General features: G+C 55.7%; 1 protein-coding gene across 4 annotated transcripts; it reads right to left on the bottom strand.

The window, feature by feature from the left end:
* Positions 1 to 5,744: 5,744 nt before the first annotated feature.
* On the bottom strand, positions 5,745 to 19,204 carry MLYCD (malonyl-CoA decarboxylase). Of its 4 annotated transcripts, none has more exons than XM_086350083.1 (5): positions 18,620 to 19,204; positions 10,441 to 10,625; positions 9,310 to 9,466; positions 8,839 to 8,991; positions 5,745 to 6,944 (listed from the first exon to the last, which is right to left on the bottom strand). In XM_086350083.1, coding segments are annotated over exons 2-5 (846 nt in total). In that variant the 5' UTR covers positions 10,443 to 10,625; positions 18,620 to 19,204; the 3' UTR covers positions 5,745 to 6,410. The 4 variants fall into 4 exon arrangements, with proteins under 4 accessions (XP_086206209.1, XP_086206207.1, XP_086206211.1 ...); XM_086350081.1 differs by having other exon boundaries at positions 10,513 to 10,625; XM_086350085.1 differs by lacking the exon at positions 18,620 to 19,204 and adding an exon at positions 16,691 to 16,909.
* Between the last annotated feature and the right edge of the window lie 28 nt (positions 19,205 to 19,232).

The following is a 19,232-nucleotide window of genomic DNA, read 5'->3' as shown; positions in this document are numbered from 1 at the left end:
GGTCTTAGATCATAGCATGCATGATGTATTTTAGTTGCGGCACGTGCGATCTAGCTCCCTGACCACAGATTGAACCCAGGCCCCCTGCACCAGGAGTGCGGCATCTTAGCCATCGGACTGCCAGGTGAGGTCCTGTGTGCAGGTTTTCAAGTGAAGGTTTAATAAAGCATTTGCAGAGCTCAGGAAGGCCCACAGAGCCCGGGCAGCCCCCAGCATCAGGGTGCCAAGCCCTCGCCAGGTGGAATGGGGAGCCGCCAACCTCCTGGCCTGAATGGGCTGAAATGCCGGGTTCTGGGTTCTGCCTGCAGGTGGCTTTCCTTCTGGTCCTCGTACTGGCCGAGGGGCCCTGGGGAGCAGAGCTGTAGGAGCTTCCGTGGACATGCCCAAGGGAGAAGTCCACCATGTGCGTCCAGAGACAGGACCCTTCAGAAGGAAGGTCCCTGGAGTGAGAGGCATGTGCCAGCCTGGTGGCTCTTGGACAAAGCCAGGACCTCACTGAACCCTCTTCCGATTCCCGGTCTTCCAAAGTCTTCTGAGTTCTTACAGATCCTCAAGGGGAACGTCTGTAGATCTGTCTGGTGCTTCGTCCGGTTTTCCCACTCTCTAACATGCATCACAGACGGCAACCATGTTTATCCAGAATTTTATAACACTGCTTTGTTTTTAACGTGTTATTTATTGACACGAGATACTGAGTGTTCCTTAGGGCCATGATGTAAAAATCGCTCTGGTTACCAAACATCTGTAAGTTTGAGGCCACGGCCTCTGCATTTAGCAGGATTTGTGATCTGGGCTCCGTGCTTGAACCAGAAAGTCAGTCTTGAGTCAGCCTGCGTGGAGACCCACCTGCAAGCCCGGGGAAGGGGTGCCCTGGGACACTGGGGAACATCTCCACTCCTCTCCAATGGAGACAGACCGCCAGCTCCAGCTGGGGGCCCTGAGAGCCCTGGGGCGGGGGACAGGGGTGGGTGAAGCTTTGGGGCAGCAGGCTTGCACAGCTCGGGTCACGCAGCCCCTGTGCGAGGACGGGGCGCCTGCGGCCTCTGGGGGCAGGCTTCAGGGGCTGCCGGGATACGTGGGTTTGTTACTTTGTTGTTGCTTAGTTGCTAAGTTGTGTCAGACTCCTTGCCAGCCCATGGACTGTAGCCCGCCAGTCTCCTCTGTCTGTGGGATTTTCCAGGCAAGAATACTGGAGTGGGTTGCCATTTCCCTCTCCAGGGGATCTTCCCGACCCAGGGATCGTCTCCTGCCTTGAAAGTGGATTCTTAGGGCGGAGCCACTAGGGAAGCCCACAAGTTGCGGTTAAAAGGCCCAAGTTCAGGAAAGGAAGGGGCAACACCTCCATCTAGTGGTGAGTGGTTACACAGCACCCATGATGCCCGCGATTGGGATCCAGGCTTGGAACCATTTTCAACATAAGATTGGCCTCTGACCCTGCATGACAATGGCAAAGGGGGATTTGTGGGCTTCTTCCCCGTTCTGCCACTGCAAATCACCACCATGGGGCTACCGCACCTAAGAGCTTGCGTGTGGTGGACGCTGTGCTGGGCTCCAGACCTGCCTGCCAAACCCCCTTGCACAGCCCTGGCATCCCGTAAAGACTGCGTTCACCGCCAGGCGGGGGCCTTGGGGACACTGTGCAGCTCAGGGGAGGGGGAAGTGGGGCTGTGGGGAGGAGAAGCATGTCCTTGAACTTCCCCTTTCTGGTTTGAAGGGAGCCAGCCCCAACGGGTCTCAGGTCACGGGGCAGGGCTGTTAGAGCGGCCCCCAGCCCGTCCCCCTGGGTCAGTGGGGACACGACTCCTGTCACAGCCCCCACGGGGTCTCACACTGAACGCACGTCATTACCCAGGCTGCGCCTGCACCCACAGCCTTCCACCAAGGCAGCTGGGACCATGCTTCCTGGGTGGATTTAGAGGAAGTGAGGTCCTGTGGGTTCCTGCAGGGGGAGGGACAGTGCCCTGTCCCCACACAGCAGCCCCAGGGGGCAGGACCCTGTGGGGAGAGCCAGGGCCGGGGGCCACACCTGCCCAGGAGACCCTGCCCTTAAGGGGGGCAGCAAGGCTCAGGGTGCGGGGCGCCCAGGGTGAAAGCCAGAGGTCCCTCTGCAGGTGTTATTGTCAATACCTGCGTGTGTGTCCTCAGTGGGCAGACCGGCCATCCAAACCCGGACACTTCTGAGAGGGAAGAGACTCTCTTGGAACGACGATGCCCAGCACAGGGGCACCTGGGACGGGGGCCACCCCAGGCAGGCAGGGACGATGGTCACGCCCGTCATCGGGTGTGCAGGTGCCAAGGAGAAATGTAGATGGAGATGAGGTTCTCTGGGGAAGAAAAGGGGGCTCCTGGGATCAGGCCTTGAGAACGAGACTCAGCAGTGGGTGGGAGACAGCATGATGGCTGGGGGTGCACCTGCTGGGGCTCTGAATGATGGCAGAGCGGGCTGCCCAGCTTTGATCACTGCTGGAGGGTGCCCGCTGGGTCTGCTCTGCAAGGGCTGCTGGGGGCGCTGGCCAAGCTGCTGAGAGGTGGACCCGGAGGGGGTGAGGCCTGTGGGGTCCTCTCTGGGGCAGCGCGAAGCCTCTTCTCTCCCAGGAAAACAGTGTTTGGAATACTTAAGGCAGCTCTCTGGTCTCCCCCTTCCCTGCCACAGTTATTGAGGTGGGACTACATTATGCCTAGGGCTCACCGTCTGAGGCACATGAATGAGGAGTCATTTCTCCAGTGGACAGAAAACTCCTCCTGAGCCCTGGCTACGAGCCAGCAGATTCACAGGAACTTACTTGAAACGGACAAGCCTGGAGGTTCCAGCCTTTGTCACCCACACACAGCAGGCTCTGTGGCAGGTGGGTTACGGCCCACCCTTCCCTTCCCTTCTCCTGGGAACTGCCCCCGCCACTGGTCACCTCTTGTCGCCACGAGAACAGTGGACGTGGCTCCACTCGACAGGTTGGGAGATGAAGTCGTCTTCCCACTGGACCACTTGCAGGGCCTGTCTCCTCACTGCTCCACCCTGGCCAGGGCTGTCAGGGTGATTAGAGGTGGGGTGTCCCCGAGAGGTGGTCCCTGCAGTGGTGGAGCTGTGGGCAGACCCCAGGGCAGAATAGGGTCCCCAGCAAGTAGCCCGAGGCCTTGGAGAGGATGTGGGGTCCGGGTCAGGACCCCAGAGCACGCTCTGCTCCTCCCTGCTTGGCGGTCCATGCTGCCTCCACCCACATGCTCAGCTGCCCTGCGTCCAAGGGGACGGGGGTCTTCTGGGCCGATGCTGATGCTGTTTGCCCTGAACTGTCTGAGCCTGACCCAGGACACCCTGACTGCTCAGATTTTAGAGAAGCCGCTTGGCTGACACCTTCCCAGGAGCCTCCCCCTTGCTGGAATGTCACTGTCACAGGACGTGCCCACCCCCGGCCAGGCTGCCTCCCTGCACCTGCCTCGCGCTTGCCGGGTGCTGGCCTCTGGCTCCGGGGCTTTGCTCGGGCAGTGGGGTCGGGAGGCAGGGCAGTGCAGACAGCGCGGGGCAGGTCTGGCTCGGGCCCAGTTCCTGCCTGGGTAGCTGCTCGGCCCTCCCCGAGCCTCGGTGTCCTGTCTGCGAATGAGAGTCATTCCCTCAGGCTTCAGGGTGGGAGGCACGGGGAGCGTCTGGCCCAGAGCAGAGGTCAATGCAGTTTCTTCCTCCTTTTCTCAGTGATGAAGAACTGTCTAGTCAAGGGACTTTCCTGGCAGTCTTCCTTGTTGGGACTTCACCTTTCGGTGTGGGGAGCTGGGGTGGGGGGTTGTGTGTGCGGGTTTGACCCCTGGTTGGGAATCTAGGATGCCACACGCCTCACAGCCAAGAAACCAGGGTATAACGCAGATGCAACACTGAATATAACACATTCAATGAAGACTTAAAAAATGGTCCACATTAAAAAAATATTTAAAAACATTAGCTAGTCAAGAAATGCAATTTGAAAAAAAAAAAAAAAAAAGAGAGACCTGGGGTCACCTCTCCCGCTTTCTCTAAACTGTAAAGAACACAGCAGCTCTGTGTGGTGATGAGAAATTATGGGGACGCTTCTGTTTCTATCCGAGAACAGATCAAGATGGACTTTATTATTCCAATGAATGCCCTACAACTCAGTTAAAAATCAGAAAGAGACAGTTAGCTCCATTTAAATCTTAAACGTACCTTATGCCTAATTTAGAACAAAGCTCAGAGTAAGCTGTTGATCGCAAAAGGGCTAAGAGATCCTCTACCCTTTTAAGCCACGTAGAGAAGGTGGCCCCCTTCTGCAGAAGTGTAAAGCCCCTAGGTGACCAAGAGAGGGCAGAGTTGTGCAACCCTGAGCTCCCAAGATCTGGAGGCAGAGAAGGTCCAGCCCTCTGAGATGAAAGATGTGAGGTGGTGGGGGGTGGGGTTTGGGCGGGGAGGGCAGGCAGGAGAGAAGTGGGGGGCTGGTATCTGAGTGACTCCAGCCAGCACGGAGGAGCAAGCTCAGGGCCTGTTAGACAAGGTTCCGGCTGGAGAGCTCCGAGCTCGGGCCGAGCTGCTGAGGCCCCGGCCCCTCACCTGACAGTGTGGCGCTGCTTAGTTACTGGGGTGGCGAGGACGCCTCAGCGCACAGAAGCTCCTGGGGACAGACTAGTCCACTGAGTCAGTCACCTCGTAGGACAGAAGCCAGGAAACCCTCACGACGCTAATTTCCAGACAGACCTACAACCAGGTGAGTGTGACGGTGGTCCCAGAGTCCAGATGTACCAACGTGTGAGACCCAGTGGGGCATGAACACTCAGAGCATAGCAGCCTCCATACCCACCCATCCAGCATGCATCACCAACCCATCATCCACCCATCATCCACCCATCCCATCATCCATCCACCCATCCATCCATCCCATCATCCACCTATCCATCCATCCCATCATCCACCCATCCACCCATCCCATCATCCACCCATCCCATTATCCACCCATTCCATCATCCACCCAACCCATCATCCACCCATCCATCCATCCCATCATCCACCCATCCATCCCATCCATCAATTCCACAATTTTCCCAGCACCCATCCAGCATCCTTCATCCAGTCTTCACAGAGCACCTAATGTGAGGCTATAAGAAATAAGGTGTGACAGAAATGGAAAATTATCGATGACTGTGGAAGCTGGGTGATCAGCACACAGGGTTATACTACAGGGTTATACAAGCACACAATTATACTATTTGCCCACTCTTGTGTCTTCTGTTTGAAGATTCTCACATACGAGGTTGAACAGAGACAAGGTGCGGAGTGCGGGAACTGGGGACTGCAGTCTCAGGCCCCGTCCGCCACATGCAAGCAGTCAGTGCCTGAACTCTTTCCAAGCTCTGGGGGGCGGTGACATTAGGCCCGCAGAGCCCTAGTGCCTCCAGCATCAGCTCCAAGCAGCACCCAGAAGGAGGACCCTGCTTCCACCAGGACACAGAAAAAGCAGTTTCTAGCTGTGACGGAGGTCGCGTTATGTGTTACTAGGCCCCAAGCGGCACGCTGAAGCTACAGAGAAGGCCCAGGGATGGGTCTGGAAGGCGAAAGGCAAGGAAAGTGGGGGACCTGCCGCCTGATTCAACACCACACCCCCTGCACCCCCACAACCCCCTTCCCCTCTGTCCTCAGGCCACCCGCTCCAGGCCAGCTTCACAGAGACCAGACGTGCCTGCGGGCTGGCTGGGGACCAAGGGCACAGCTAACGAGGCCTCGGACCTCAAAGACAACCGTCACGCGACAGTGAATAACCATGCGTTTAATGCCTCACAGAACAAACTTGTTCTCTGCTATGAAGTTCATTATGAACTTGAATCACTGTGACTGTCGAGTCTATAATCCAGGTTAAATCCCGGGCGACGACAACTCTTGTGTCCAATAATTTAACCGAGTGAAGTTTGTGTAGATTCGCAAACCTTTTCATATATCTCCAGAATTTAACTGGTGAGACGTAGCAAGCCCTCCACCCCGCCGCCATTGGTGGAGAGAGTCGGCTAAGGCGACCACGGCTGAACCGTGTTCTGAGCTCAGAGGAACATCCGTTGTCATCTGGGCCATCTGCCTGGGGCCTGGCGCCCACCCTGCCCTGGGACGAGAGCTGGCTTCTGAAGGCCGTGCCAGGGTAGCGGGGCAGGCTGAGGCCCTGATGGAATCCCCAGGGGAGGGCCCCGCATCCCCACCCAGCCCACAGCCACCGATACCCACCACCACCCGGCAGTAACACGCCTTCCCTCTCGCCGTGGAAGCCGGGGCCCGGCCTCCGGGTGTGAGCCCGCCACAGGCCAGAGACCACAGTTCAACTCCGCTTTACTCTAGAAGTGCCTCTGGGTGCACAGCCCCACGTCCCCACCCCCGGGAAATCATCGTTTCCTGGGCTGGGGGACGTCGGTCGGCTTCGGTGAGCGTGACGCTAGAGTTTGCTGTTCTTCTGGAACTGCGCCACCAGGCTGAGGACCTGCTCGGAGGCCTTGATGCTCTTGGAGCCGAGGTAGGCGGTGCTGTTGGCGGCCGTGTCCTCTAGGAAGTAGCGGTAGTTGACCATCAGGCCGCAGGCGCCCGTGACGCCCTTGAGGCTGACGTCGGCCAGCCAGTTGATGCGCCAGAGCACGGCCCCGTTCTGCAGGTGGAAGTGGGCCACGGGGTTGAGCGCGTAGCCCCGGTGCTTCTCCCCGTACAGGTACCAGGCGCACAGCCGCATCAGCGGGGCTTGCAGTGCCCGCGCCAGCTGCTCCGACTGCGCCCACTCGCTGCTGCTCAGCAGCGTCTGTAGCGTTTCGAGCGCGGGGCCGCCCGTGAGCTCGGCGATCTCCTGACTCTCGGAGTCCGTCAACAGTCCGCTCCGCCCGTGCTCCTTGGCTTTGGACTTGAGTAGCCCCAGGAGCCACTTGGTGAAGCCGGGGATGGGAGACAGGCTGGAGAAGGCGCCCAGCGCGGGGAACTCCTTCTGCAGGCGCGGGGGGTAGGGGAGGAGGGGGAGAGAACACACACACGCGGTTCAGGGCTGAGGCACGGACACGGACACCCCCGCGTTTACGGCCTACGTGTGGCTAGCCTCCGGGTGCTGCCGCGTGGCGGACGGGCACCATGTGCGGCGGGCTACTCTCACAACAAGAATCTGCCATGTGCAGGAGTCCTGGAGGCATCCTGCGGCCCCAGGACAAGCCTCCCCTTGTGGTGTGTCCACCTGTACCGCCATCCGTGCAGGCAAGCTGGGGGTCTCGCCTGAAATCGGAGGGGTGGGTCGCTGTGGAGTGGGGGCCTGAATAGAGCCCACCAGGTGCCTCTCAGGGACTCTGCTGAGGCAGCATAATCGGGTTTGGTGCTCCGCACACTGTTGAATGAATAACTGATCACCTAACAATACCAATGGGGGCGGAGGATGGGGCGGGGGCGGGGGGCAAGGGCAGGTCTCCACATCAGATAACACGGTTCAATCACTGCTGTTCAAATCGCACAGCGTCCTCAATGCTTGTTTCACAGAAGCCAGAATTTTCCAATTGAAAATGTAACATACGCTCACGACAGAAGAAGCATCTTAAAGTTCAGGACAGAAGCAAAGGAAGCAGCGCTCCAGTACTCTGAGCTCTCCAGGCGACAGAGAGGAGTCCTCTGTCTCCTGGCGGTGTTTACAAGGCTGAGACAGCTCTCTCACATCCTGCTGTCTGGATTTACATGACAAGGATTTACAGTCCTCTTCGTCCTCACTCAGGATCCAGAACCACAACTTTAACAACAGGATGCTCTTAAGATGACCCCCGGAAGCTCCTAACCCTGCTCCCCCCATCTTTCATAACCCGCCACGCAGACCTCTGTGGGGACAGGGCTGTGCTTCTCTCCAGACTCCCCGGACGGCCATCCCGCTCCCAGCCCAGATGGGGAGTGGACGTCAGCGGGCAGCGCAGCTCCTGGGCCGCAGGACTCAGGAGCAGAGCTTGTGGGCGGGTCCCGGGACGGGCCTCCTCCTCCGACTGCCTTCCTGACCCTCTTGCTCGCTCCCCCAACCCCACCCCCATCATCAACACCTTCAGCAGAGAAGCAGAAGAAAAGAACTCAAGAGTAACTAGAACAAGTGGCTCTTATCACCTCTGGGGAGAGCGCAGCAGGGTCTGAATCTAGAAGCTGATGCCCAACTGCATCCTGAGAACTCAGATGTAATGTGAGGAGTCTACCGCGAGACGGTGTCTGAATTCCACCCTGGCCCGTCCCTCTCTGAGGGGCTGCAGAGGCCGCCGCGTGTATGGAGACCACAGGCGCAGAGAACACCGCTCTCAGAGCCCGTTCCTAACCGTCTAATTATTTTACCTAAAAATGAGACTCTATGCATGACAGTTTGCCCCAGCCCCTTGTGAGGTGGTTTTAAACAGCCCAGACCCACAGTGGACCAGACGTTTGTTTCCCAGGGCAACTGAGAGAACCTTGTGTCAGCGTTCGCACCCTCCAGCTGCCTGGCCTGAGCTCGGGGCTCCCTGCTGACCACGAGTGGCTGAGGGTGGCTGGGCGGTGCTTGTCAGGGCCAGGACTGGACCATGGGAGCCTGCTGGTGACCGAGTGCCAGGAGGAAACGGCCCCACCAGCCCGGGCGCAGGGACCCTTGCAGATGCCGCCGCCCTTGGGACGCATCTGAGCCTCCTGGTCCATGAGAGGCTAGTTTTGGGGGCCTTTTTCTCAGCATGCCTTCCACCTCCCGAGGTGTCTCAGGGCTCCTAGGAGCTGCCAAGGGGCACCCCTCCTGCTCACCCTGGCCTGGAGAGTCACCTTGTCCTTGAGATGAGGGCAGGACTCCTCGGCCACCCCAAGGTGGGGATGCACAGGGTGGGACCAGCGCCCAGCTCGCTCACCTGCAGCTCCTTCACCACCCGCTTGATGAGGAAGGCGCCCAGCTCCACGCCCTGCAGCCCCTGCTGGGTTAGGCTCAGCGAGTAGAAGATGGCCGTGGTGATCTTGTTCCGCTCCTCCGTCTCTGATGGGGGGCACTCCTTTACTATGATCGTCTGGAAAACACAAAGGACCCCAGGGTAGATAGAGAGTCTCCCCTGACTCCCCAGACCAGCTCCAGAGGCTACACGTCCTGAGATCTCTCTGGAGGCGGTGGTCTCACAACCTCTGCGGCTGTGTGCCCAGCGCTGTATCATTTCCATCACTTCAAATTCTCATGCAAACTGTGGAATCATGACTCCTGGCCCTTAGGCCTCTCTGGGGCCTCCGTGCAAAACACTCCTCTTGAGCCCTGGAGAAGCACGCTGGCCCTCCTCCAGGGCCACGGGGCCCCACTCTGGGTCACCTGACCTGCACCGAGGGCACACAGGTACCTGGATGCTGCTGGAGATCTCGCTGGTCAGGGCCACGTGCAGGACGATCAGGGGTTCCCCTGGCGTCGAGCAGTGAGAGAAGAAGTAGCACCTCCGATAGGGCCCCACGCGTCGCTTCATGTCCATCCAGGTTTTCACGGGGTGCACGGCCTCAGCCCTGGTGGGCACGAGACAACGAAGAGAGACAAACGTCACAGATCACGGATCAGATAGCCGGGGCAAAGTCCTAGTCGGCTATTCACTCAGGTCAAAGAAACCCTGTAAATACAGCTTCGAGGGACTCGGGAGGAAATTCAGAGAAGATCGCTTTAGCATGAAGCGGTACAGACTGAGAGGAACCAGAGTGGGTGATCGTCTTACACACAAAACTGTGCTCTTGGCCCGGGTCTTAAAGCCTAGTTCGCCGGGCCCTGGGGGAGCGGTTGTACGCCGGATTTTCACACAGGGGCCTGACCAGATGCCTGTTGCTGGGGGTCCTGCGTCTGCTCTGAATCTCCGAGGTCTGAAGTCATCGCTGCCCGTGGACACGCGTTGCCTGGCGGGTTCTGCTAGTCCAGCCACCTCGTCCACCGCTGCTGTTTCAACACGAGGCACAGCAGCAGCACTGTATGCCAGCCCGCCTTTCACGGTGTCCAGGTCAGGCTGGATTCGCTCACTGTATTGTGAGTTTGGAAATTCTTATCCAAGGGAGACGTTTTAACAGCTGGTTGGGACGATGCTGTCTGGGTGACTAATACTCACTCTTGGTCTGTGAGTCTGGGCAGCTCTGATCATGGGGTTCTTTGGGCAGAAGTGGGCTTGAGAGCTTTCTTTCTTTCTTTTAGACGTTTATTATCATCATTTATTTTTTGGCTATGCCGTGTGGCATGCAGGGTCTTAGCTCCCTGATCAGAGACCAAACCCGTGCCCCCTGCAGTGGAAGCACAGAGTCTCAGCCACTGGACTGCTGAGGAAGTCCCCCAAGGGCTTTAACTATGAGCACGTAGCCGAGACCCCTCGTGCAGGTTCACTGGCAGAAGGACCTGTCTCTACCTGTGCCCTTTTCTCCTCGTGGTCTCGGCATCATCTGCCAGGACAGCCACCCCTGGGAATACCGTGTTTGGGTTTTATCAGGCTCGGGAGGAAACGTACATGGGTGGGGAGGCAGGGGATGGAGGCTGGCTTTCAGCTGAAATCTAAGCAGAGCGGCAGCGTCACACTCACTCGCTGATTCTCTGGAGCACTTCGCACGGGGAATGCCAGGTGACCCGCTCCAGGTTCAGGAACCCCGAGGAAAACCACTCCGAGAGCATGTTTTTCAGCACCCCGTTCATTTCCTGAAACAGAGAGGAGAGAACGCTGACCTTCCGTGGGGAAGATGTCCACCCCATCCCCGAGGTGCTGCTGGGAATCAGACACGAAGTCGGGCAGGGGTGTGTGCTGAGACAGCCGGACAGACGGAATGCAGCGCTATCCCTTCTCTCCTCCCACCGGTAAGACAGCCGACTGGAGTGTTCAAGCTGAACCAAGTTCCCCAAGTCAGATAACGTGTTCTGGCTCATTTGCCACCATGGACACAGCTATGCATGTGAGTTAAGCTCACGCTGAACAGTGTGTCATGGAGCGAATGTGGACACCCTCTCAGGACCATTCTTTGATTCACCAAGACACCCATCCTTCTTTCTTAAGAGAAATAAGTGCTGGCTCCCAGCCCCACATTTAGACAACTCTAAGGTGTGTGCGTGTTTTCCTATTTTTAATGTCTCAGAACTCAGGACCCATCTCTAGAGTGACGGCAGGTCATGGCTGAATCGGCAGCATTCTTTCCTTCCCTGAGTGGCCATAGAGTAATAGTGCATCTGGCAATCTGTGCATTTAAATTTGACATTATTCTAATTTCACTTTTTTACAGCAAATCTGCTTCCCAAAATGATCTGAGTCAACTTTACCATCAGAGATACATTCACACTGAGACTTTGAGGAAGACCAGAATGAGAGGTGCAGGAGGAGAGGACGCGGCTTAGTCTGGTGATCTCAGGCCAAATAAGTGGCAAGCTTTGTAACAGCCAGAGAGGAGGGACATCCAAAGCAAGAGACACGGCTGTTGTTCCTCAATAGTTGTGTCCCTTTCTTCCAAATCAACAGAAGCCTCACTTTTTAGCTGGGCACAAGGATGTTCAGAACAAAGCCTGCACGGCAACTGAGGGTAGCCACATCACTGAGTTCTGGCTACTCAGATGTAAGCGGAGGTGTTCTGTAGCAGCTTTTGGGAACCTTGAAAGATGGCAGGAGCAGCCCTTTGCTTCTCTTTTTCTTTGTCCTTCCCACTGCGGGTTGGAAGGTGATGTGATGGCTAGAGCTAAAGCAGCCACCAGGGGCCGTGAGGTAACTTTGAGGATAAAAGTTGTTCAGGGAAGAGCAACAAGCAGAAATCTGGGTCAACGGAGGGCACCACAGAGCAGGATCAGCCTTGGGCTGCCCACCTCCAGACTTCTAAATGAGAGGCAAGCTTCTCTTGTTCAAACCCCTATTGTTCTTGAGTCTCTGTTATTTAAGACGAGCTACATACTACACTGAATATTATTACTGAATAACAGCAAACATCTCCGTTTGTCTGGTACAGAACTGACCTTATGAATCCCTGTATAGGAATCACAAAGACCATGACGGATAACACCTATAAAACTGTACACAAGCTAAGAAACTGTTATAGGGCCAGTTCACATTCTAATCCATGCTAGAAGCTCAAAGGACTCAGAACCTGGTCACTTGAGGATACATTGCAGGCATGGAGTTGGTGGCTCAGAAAGGGTTTCAGAATGAAGTGAGGGCCACCTTTAAACACTGAAGGCCTGGGGCACAGAAGAGGCCCCATGGGGCCGAGAAGTTGGGGGTTAAGTCATCTAGGACCAACTAGGGGAGGCAAAAGTCAGACTCCACGTAAAGAAGAACATTCGTGTAGCTGGGGCTGCCCACGGAGTTCCTCCTGGCAGAGAGCGGCCCTCCCCATGGGATGAGACGGGCACAGGGTGGGCAAGAACACGGCAGAAATGTTTTGACTAAAGGGCCGTGTGACCTCTCATTTCTCTTCTCTCTTTACCCCACGGTCTAGTCTCCTTCACTGGGCTCTCAGCTCCATAAGCGTGGAGGTCATTTCTGATTCATTCCTCTGGTTCTCAAAGCATCAGTGGGGTCTCCCACGTGGAAGATGATAACGGATTGATGGCAAATGGAAAAGAGAAGACACCCTGGAGAACAGCGACTAGAAGCAGCAGGGGGAGGAAGGGATGGCTTTCTGGTCAACACAGATGGCCTCTTATAAAACTCTCTTTCCTGCATGGACTACAGTGGTTCAGTCTTCCTGGGGTCCTTGCACACTCTAGAGTGTGCACTAAACACCAGCACCCTCTCCCCAGAGAAACGCAAACACATTAGTAAAACTCTGCATAGAATTTCCTGGGTTTCATGGACCCCTTTGAAACTCATCTATGGATCATCCCCAGGGGTCCCTGGATCCCAGGCTGGGGACCTCTGCTCTGAAAGGTCAGGAATGGACCAGTCGAGTTCCATGTAGGATGTACTGGCATCTCTGTGACACATGTAACAGGAAAAAGCTGGGGAAAATCTAGCTTCAGTGGTAGTTCAGTTCAATTACGAAAGGAATGGTCTGGCTGATGGAAGTGGCCTCCTCTCTAAGTCCCTTCGTTCTATTCTGGGCTACTGACGGCTATAAAATGTGACACTGGACACGAGATCTGGGAATCTAGGTTAAAGGTGACCCATCTCCCCCGCTCAGGGCCACCAGGACCGCAGCTGTTCAGGCTGGAATCAGGCGCCGAGGGCAGTAAGGCTGCTGGACCTCTGACCGTGGAAGGAGAGGGAACGGGCATGTGTGTGTCAGCCTCAGGAATTCAGAAACTTCATCGGCAACCCAGGACTTGAATGTGCCAGCTGCTGGCACAACATTCTTCTGTACAAATAAGCTCACCTCTTAGTCTGGCTGACAGAACTCAGTAGGACCACGAGGACCACCAGGGTAATTACAGACAGGACAAGCCACCAGGGAGTTCACGACGGTGTCTTGGGCTGGGCGTGGCGGCGGTGCTGGGGGCCTGGCTGGGGAGGAGCTCGGTCCCTTCTCCTGTTTCTGCCTGGACTTCTTTTGAGGTTTCCACAGCCTTCACCATATTTCCGTGTTCACGTTTCCCATCATTTCCCAAATGCCAGGCCCACTCTGCACATCGCTGATGGTGCCTACACTCTCTGCTAGAACGGGAGTTCCCTGGGCTTCATTGGGGGTTTTATCTGTAAGAAACGTAACTCTTCAACCTAAAAGGGCTTTTGGAAAGAATTCTGTGTCTGTAACCAGGACACACAGGAAGCACGCTCCACCCTGCAAAACGCACACACTGTGTCCCCTGCTCAGTGCGCGGTTGACGCACAACTACAAGTTCACAGGGCGTCCCCTTCAGGAGGAGAGCAGCTGACAGGTGGCCTGGACTCACGCCTCAGAGCCCAAAGCCCTCCTCAGGAAGGAACACGCAGATTCGGGCTTCTGGTCACACGCCTAGGTGTCAGAATTAGCCTCTCAACTCACTTGGAACTTCAACAGAGAACAACTTTTTTTAACAAAAAGAACATTTTGATCTTGTAAGCCAAGGCACTGCTTCTTTTTCAGCTTAATTAAAGCTGCTTTGTGGGTTTGATATCACCCTCTGCCATCCCACCCCCGCCACCAACAATGGATGACTGATTATTCTTCTATCTCCTATGGTTAAAACTCGGTGAGGGTGGGCAGGGGGAGGTCCTGTGATCAGAGAATTCAAGGACAATGACAAGTCCCTTTCCTACAGAATTCTTAACTATGAAAACAACTAAAATGCCTCTTGGAACAACTCCATTAAGATCAGTTCACTTACTACCATCCAAGAAGTTCTACAAAGCAGCATCAGATGGACAGACCACAGCAGCGGGGACTTGGGATGGATCAAGAAGTCCCAGGCTGACCCTCTGAGATGCTCAGGCTCCTCATGACCTTCTAAGTAACAGGTGGCAAAGTCTAGCTTCTCAGCAGTGGATCAGCTATCTTGAGAACCCAGCACAAACGTTTCACCTTTGCCAGGTTGTACGAACTTTCCCCATAGCACTTGCATCTTCCCTGCAGAGACTTGACACTGACTCTGAACTTCCTATCGAGAAGAATTAAGAAACCTTATCTGATTTAAATTATCTGACAAAGGTTTGTGTAGTCAAAGCCATGGTATTTCCAGTAGTCGTGTATGGATGTGAGAGCTGGACCATAAAGAAGGCTGAGTGCCGAAGAATTGATGTTTTCATACTGCGGTGCTGGGGCAGACCCTAGAGAGTCCCTTGAATACCAAGGGGATCAAACCAGTCAATCCTAAAGGAAGTCAACCCTGAATCCTCACTGGAAGGACTGATTGCTGAAGCTGACGCTCCAATACTTTGGCCACGTGATATGAAGAGCCGACGCACTGGAAAAGACCTGGATGCTGGGAAAGGTTGAAGGTGGGAGGAGAAGGCGACGACAGAGGATGAGATGGTTGGATGGCATCACCGACTCAACGGACATGAGTTTGAGCAAGCCCTGGTAGGTGGTGAAGGACAGGAAAGCCTGGTGTGCTGCAGTCGATGGAGCTGCAAAGAGCTGGACATGACTGAGCGAGTGAACAACAGGAACAAGGTAAGGGATCCACGCCTGCCTAGACTCCCGCCTGGGGCTTCACGCTGGGCTCCACAGGGATGGAAGTGTCAAGCTTCTAGAACCTTCCTCTATCTCCAATTATCACAGCCCTCGGTCAGAGACAAACACTGGTAAGCATGTTTTCAGCCGAGCTCCACGGCACCTCTTGGGGCATTCCTTAGGAGAAGCAGACTGACTTTGGGCAGACTGTCCGCTGGCAGCCTCTCACCCCAGCGCAGAGCCTGCTGGCCCAGGACAGTGAAGGGACTGGGCAGCGGTCACCTAAAATCACGCTTCTAACCAGAGGACGCCAGCCCGTCCTCCCCCTCCTGGTGTGCCTTCCACGGTACCCACTATTCCGTGTGAGATACCCAGTCAGCCTCCTTTTGGGCCTACCACTTGCCGGCGGTTATTCTAAAAATGCCTCTGTGCTCACAAGATCCAGTAACCAAGAAGCTCTGAGATCCAGCAGACTGAGTCCACAGCAGGGTAATGCCCAGGCCTGAGCCCCAAGCAGCTCTGGTTCACCAGAGATTACCTGGCAGCTCCAGAGGCCGGCAGGGTCCAGGGGAGAAGTGCACCTGTGTGATGGGGTGCTGGCCCCTGGGGATGCAGGGCTCCCACTCTAAAGCTTCGAGGGCCAAACCTCTGCTGGTTGCCTACTGAATTCCTAAAAGCTAAAAGCTCTAGCTGCGCTGCCTCTTAAATGTTGCTGCAAAATCCCGAATCAAACAGAAGAGATGGGATCAAGATGGGCCAAACACACTAGCTGATTCTGGGGGCAAATTACTGCATCAGGTCCGCATGACGACTTCTATGGATTAAAAAACCTGTGTCGAGGGGAGGAAGTAAACTAGTTTAGTAACTAATGTCTCAGCATCGGAGAATGGAGAACCGGAGGCCACATCAGGAACTGCCCAGGGCGAGGCAGCCCCACTGTTGTGTAGGATGAGTCTTAGCCGCAAAGAAACCTTCCACGGCCCCCGGGGCTTGGTTCCAAGCTCAGACCCTTGAGTGGAGCAGTCTGACCTCGGGACAAATGGGGGCGATTAGTTGCCAGGTTCGCTGGACGCTGGGGCACCCAGGAGTCCAACTTACACTTCATCATTTGGCTACACAGGACAAGGTTCCCAGTTTTCTAGGAGCTGATCATCTAGTTGCAGAGTAACAATACATTTAAAGGCTAGATTCTGTGGTTAACGCGTCTGAGTGGTACAGACAGTTACATGCCTATGAAGCACAGAACGGGGTGAGGCCACCCTGAGCTGGACTAGCTGGAAAAGTCCAAAAAACGAGCTGGGGGTGGAGGCGGCTCCTACTCTTAACAGGAATCATGAGGGATGCGGGTTCAGGAACTTTCCATCCAAGAGAGAGCCTGGCTGGAGAGGAGGGTCCGTGCAGGGGAGAAATGCTGGGGGAGTTGGGATGTGCAGCGTGGCCGGTGGGCAGCAAAAATGCCAAAGGACAGACACTGATGGCCAGCCTTCCGGCCATGCGAAGTTTGATGATTTTTTTTTTTTCAAGAGAAGAGTAGAGACTGACCTGTGGCTTCAGAAGACGGTGGGCGCCGAGGTGGCTGGTATGAAGGAAGCTTGCACAGTCTTAGAAAGATAAACACACTCACAACTAGAGAACATTAAACTCCTGACTCAGGGAAACCAAATAAAACAAAGCCATTAAATGAGTGGGTTGTCTCACCTTCCCTTCGGTTTTATAGGAGAAGGCACATTCTAAGAGACTAAGCCAGCTTCGATCTGGTTAGGCCGTCAACTGAGAGTCGGAGTGCCATGATGGAGTGCACACCTGCAGCCGCGGCGGCAGGGCTTGGGCGGAGGCGCTCTTACCAGCTCTGCGCTCTGGGGGCTGTACTGGGACAAGCTTCAGTCACCTCATCTGTCAGGCAGTCCCCACGTCTCGCTGAGGATGAAATGAGCTAGTGAATGGAAGGCACTTACATCTACTGTGTCTGCGGTTAATCTTCGTATACTCGAAGGGAAGCTCCTGGACCACGCCACCGTGGAGCCTGGAGCATGCCTGGGACAACACAGCCAGCCCACGGATGGCTGAAGGGGTGGACGGATGGGCAGAGGGGTTCACTGTGGGTCAGGTGACAGACATCCCACCTGATTCTCAAGTCTCCTATGCAATGAGAATTTAGTTTCAGAAGGCTTTCAGGAGCACTGGTCTCTGCCTCAAAGGAAAAAAAAAAGTCTGCTTGGATTGCAGACTAAACCCAAGACACTCTTGGGAGGAATGGGTATGCCCGCAGGGTGTGGAACACAAGGTCTCAGCCTTTCAGATGGGGATTTAATTGGGAACACTCAATTTAACACACTCAGAATCCAAGACTGACTTGGTGCTAACGCAATAGACCACCAAGGTTCTCAGCTTGGCCCTAGGTAACACTTAGCGGTGTAGATCAGTCAGCTACTAAGAGCAGTCAAATCATAGCCTCTATTATCACCCCGAGATTAATCCTAACTACACCCAGTTTTAATGCATCTACGGCAAAGAAAGTTTCTTATACACACCAGAACTCATATACCATGACGGGATATAAAGTGTAGCCTATAAAACCCAGGGAATTTGGATTTGGGTAGTGGTCAGACATTCTTATTTGCTCTGAGTTCTTGGTCAGGTCATGTGAACTTATCTGACCTGTTTCTTTTACTGTAAAAGGTGACATATCACTTCCCCAAGAGTAAGGATATGAACAGGAAAACCATTATGCCAGGTGTTAGGCGTTCTTAAAGGAATCAGGACATAATCCTTTTAACTGTTCACTTCTTTTCTAAGCCAACTGAACTTGATAAAGTTCTGAATGTCAGAACTTTTCTATAACGTTTACAGCATTTTTGGTTTGCTATAGAGCAAATTAGTGATCCATACTTGATATCAATGGAATACAAGAACTATATTCAACTATCAGCCACCTTTCAAGTCATCACTATTTAAATCTTAAATTATTTGTTCACATCTAAAGTGGGCTCACCTCGCTAAGTGCCTGATTACCCAAGGAGACAACTTAGAATCCTATTTTAGGGCTTAACTCGGGCTGGTGAAACGCTCTGCCCCGGGCGACGTGGCAGAGACGATAGAGGGCACCCGGACTCCTGGACGGTGGTGACCTCGAGTTCTAGTCACCTCTGTACGTTTCACAGGGTTTTTCAGGATAATGGCTCACACAGCTGGCGCTACAAGTAAGTTACCTTTTGTTGACCCCATCCAGGTTTTCAGAAAGTTACCCGATGCTCCGTTTGGTACTCATTCAAGTGTACCGCAAAGACGAAAATCTCAGGTAAGATAATAAAACAGAGAACTTTATAGAGCATGCTCATCAGGAACGAGGCGTGACAGGCACCTTGAAAGCAAGCGGGTGCCAAGTTTCTACCAAGACTGGAGAGAGCTGAGGCTTGAGTGAGGAAAGGGTGGGAAGGAAGTGGGGCAGGGTTCAGGGGCTGTGACTCTCGGAGAAGTGGGCACGGCTCCAGGCAAGCGAAGGTGGAGTGCTTGGGGCTTGAGGGGCGAGGGCCGCCTAGGGTCAGCGGACCTGGGCACTAGGCGGGGGCGCGGCCCGGGCGGTCCCCGCCCCCACGAGGTCCGGGGACGGCCCGGGCGGAGCCTTACCCGGACGTGCGGCCCCTCCACTAGCTTGAGGGCTTGCGCCTCGAGCAGGTCGGCCCGCAGCCGCACCAGGAAGCGCACGCCGCCCTCCATCTTGCTGATGTGGTGGAAGAGGCTGCGGTAGCGCGGCACTAGCGCGTAGCGCAGCCGGTCCTCGGCCTGCAGCAGCACGGCTGCCTCCCGCGGCTGCTGGCGCAGCTGGAGCACACCGGCGCTCTGCTCGGCCACCTGGCTGTGGTCCACGCCGAAGCCGCGCGCCAGGCGGCCCAGTAGCTCGGCGCGCTCGGCTGTCTCGGCCAGGCCGCCGTAGAAGCTCACAAAGTCCGCGCACTGGTTCTCCGCCCTCGCCGGGGTCTTCTCGCGCAGCTCATAGGCCGGCATCGCGGGCACGGCGCGGTGCAGCAGCTCGTCCATGGCCCGCTCCAGGGCGCCGGCCGCCGCCGGCCGCCCGCTCGACAGCCGCGGTCCTGGCGGCTGCGGCTGCCGCGGGGGTAGCCGCAGCCGGAGGAGGCGCCCGGCAGACAGGCCTGGCCCGAGGACTCGCATGGTGAGCGGCGACAGCTGCCTGGGGAACGCCGCGGCCGCCGCGCTTCCGGCTTCCGGCGCGCGCGCCTTC

This window comes from Bos grunniens, chromosome 18, assembly GCF_055505025.1.
Source record: "Bos grunniens cultivar Pamir isolate PY7600 chromosome 18, Bosgru_T2T1.0, whole genome shotgun sequence".
NCBI classification, from domain to species: Eukaryota; Metazoa; Chordata; class Mammalia; order Artiodactyla; family Bovidae; genus Bos; species Bos grunniens.
The sequence above is the reverse complement of the archived record's forward strand: the minus strand, read 5'-3'. Positions and strand labels throughout refer to the sequence as shown.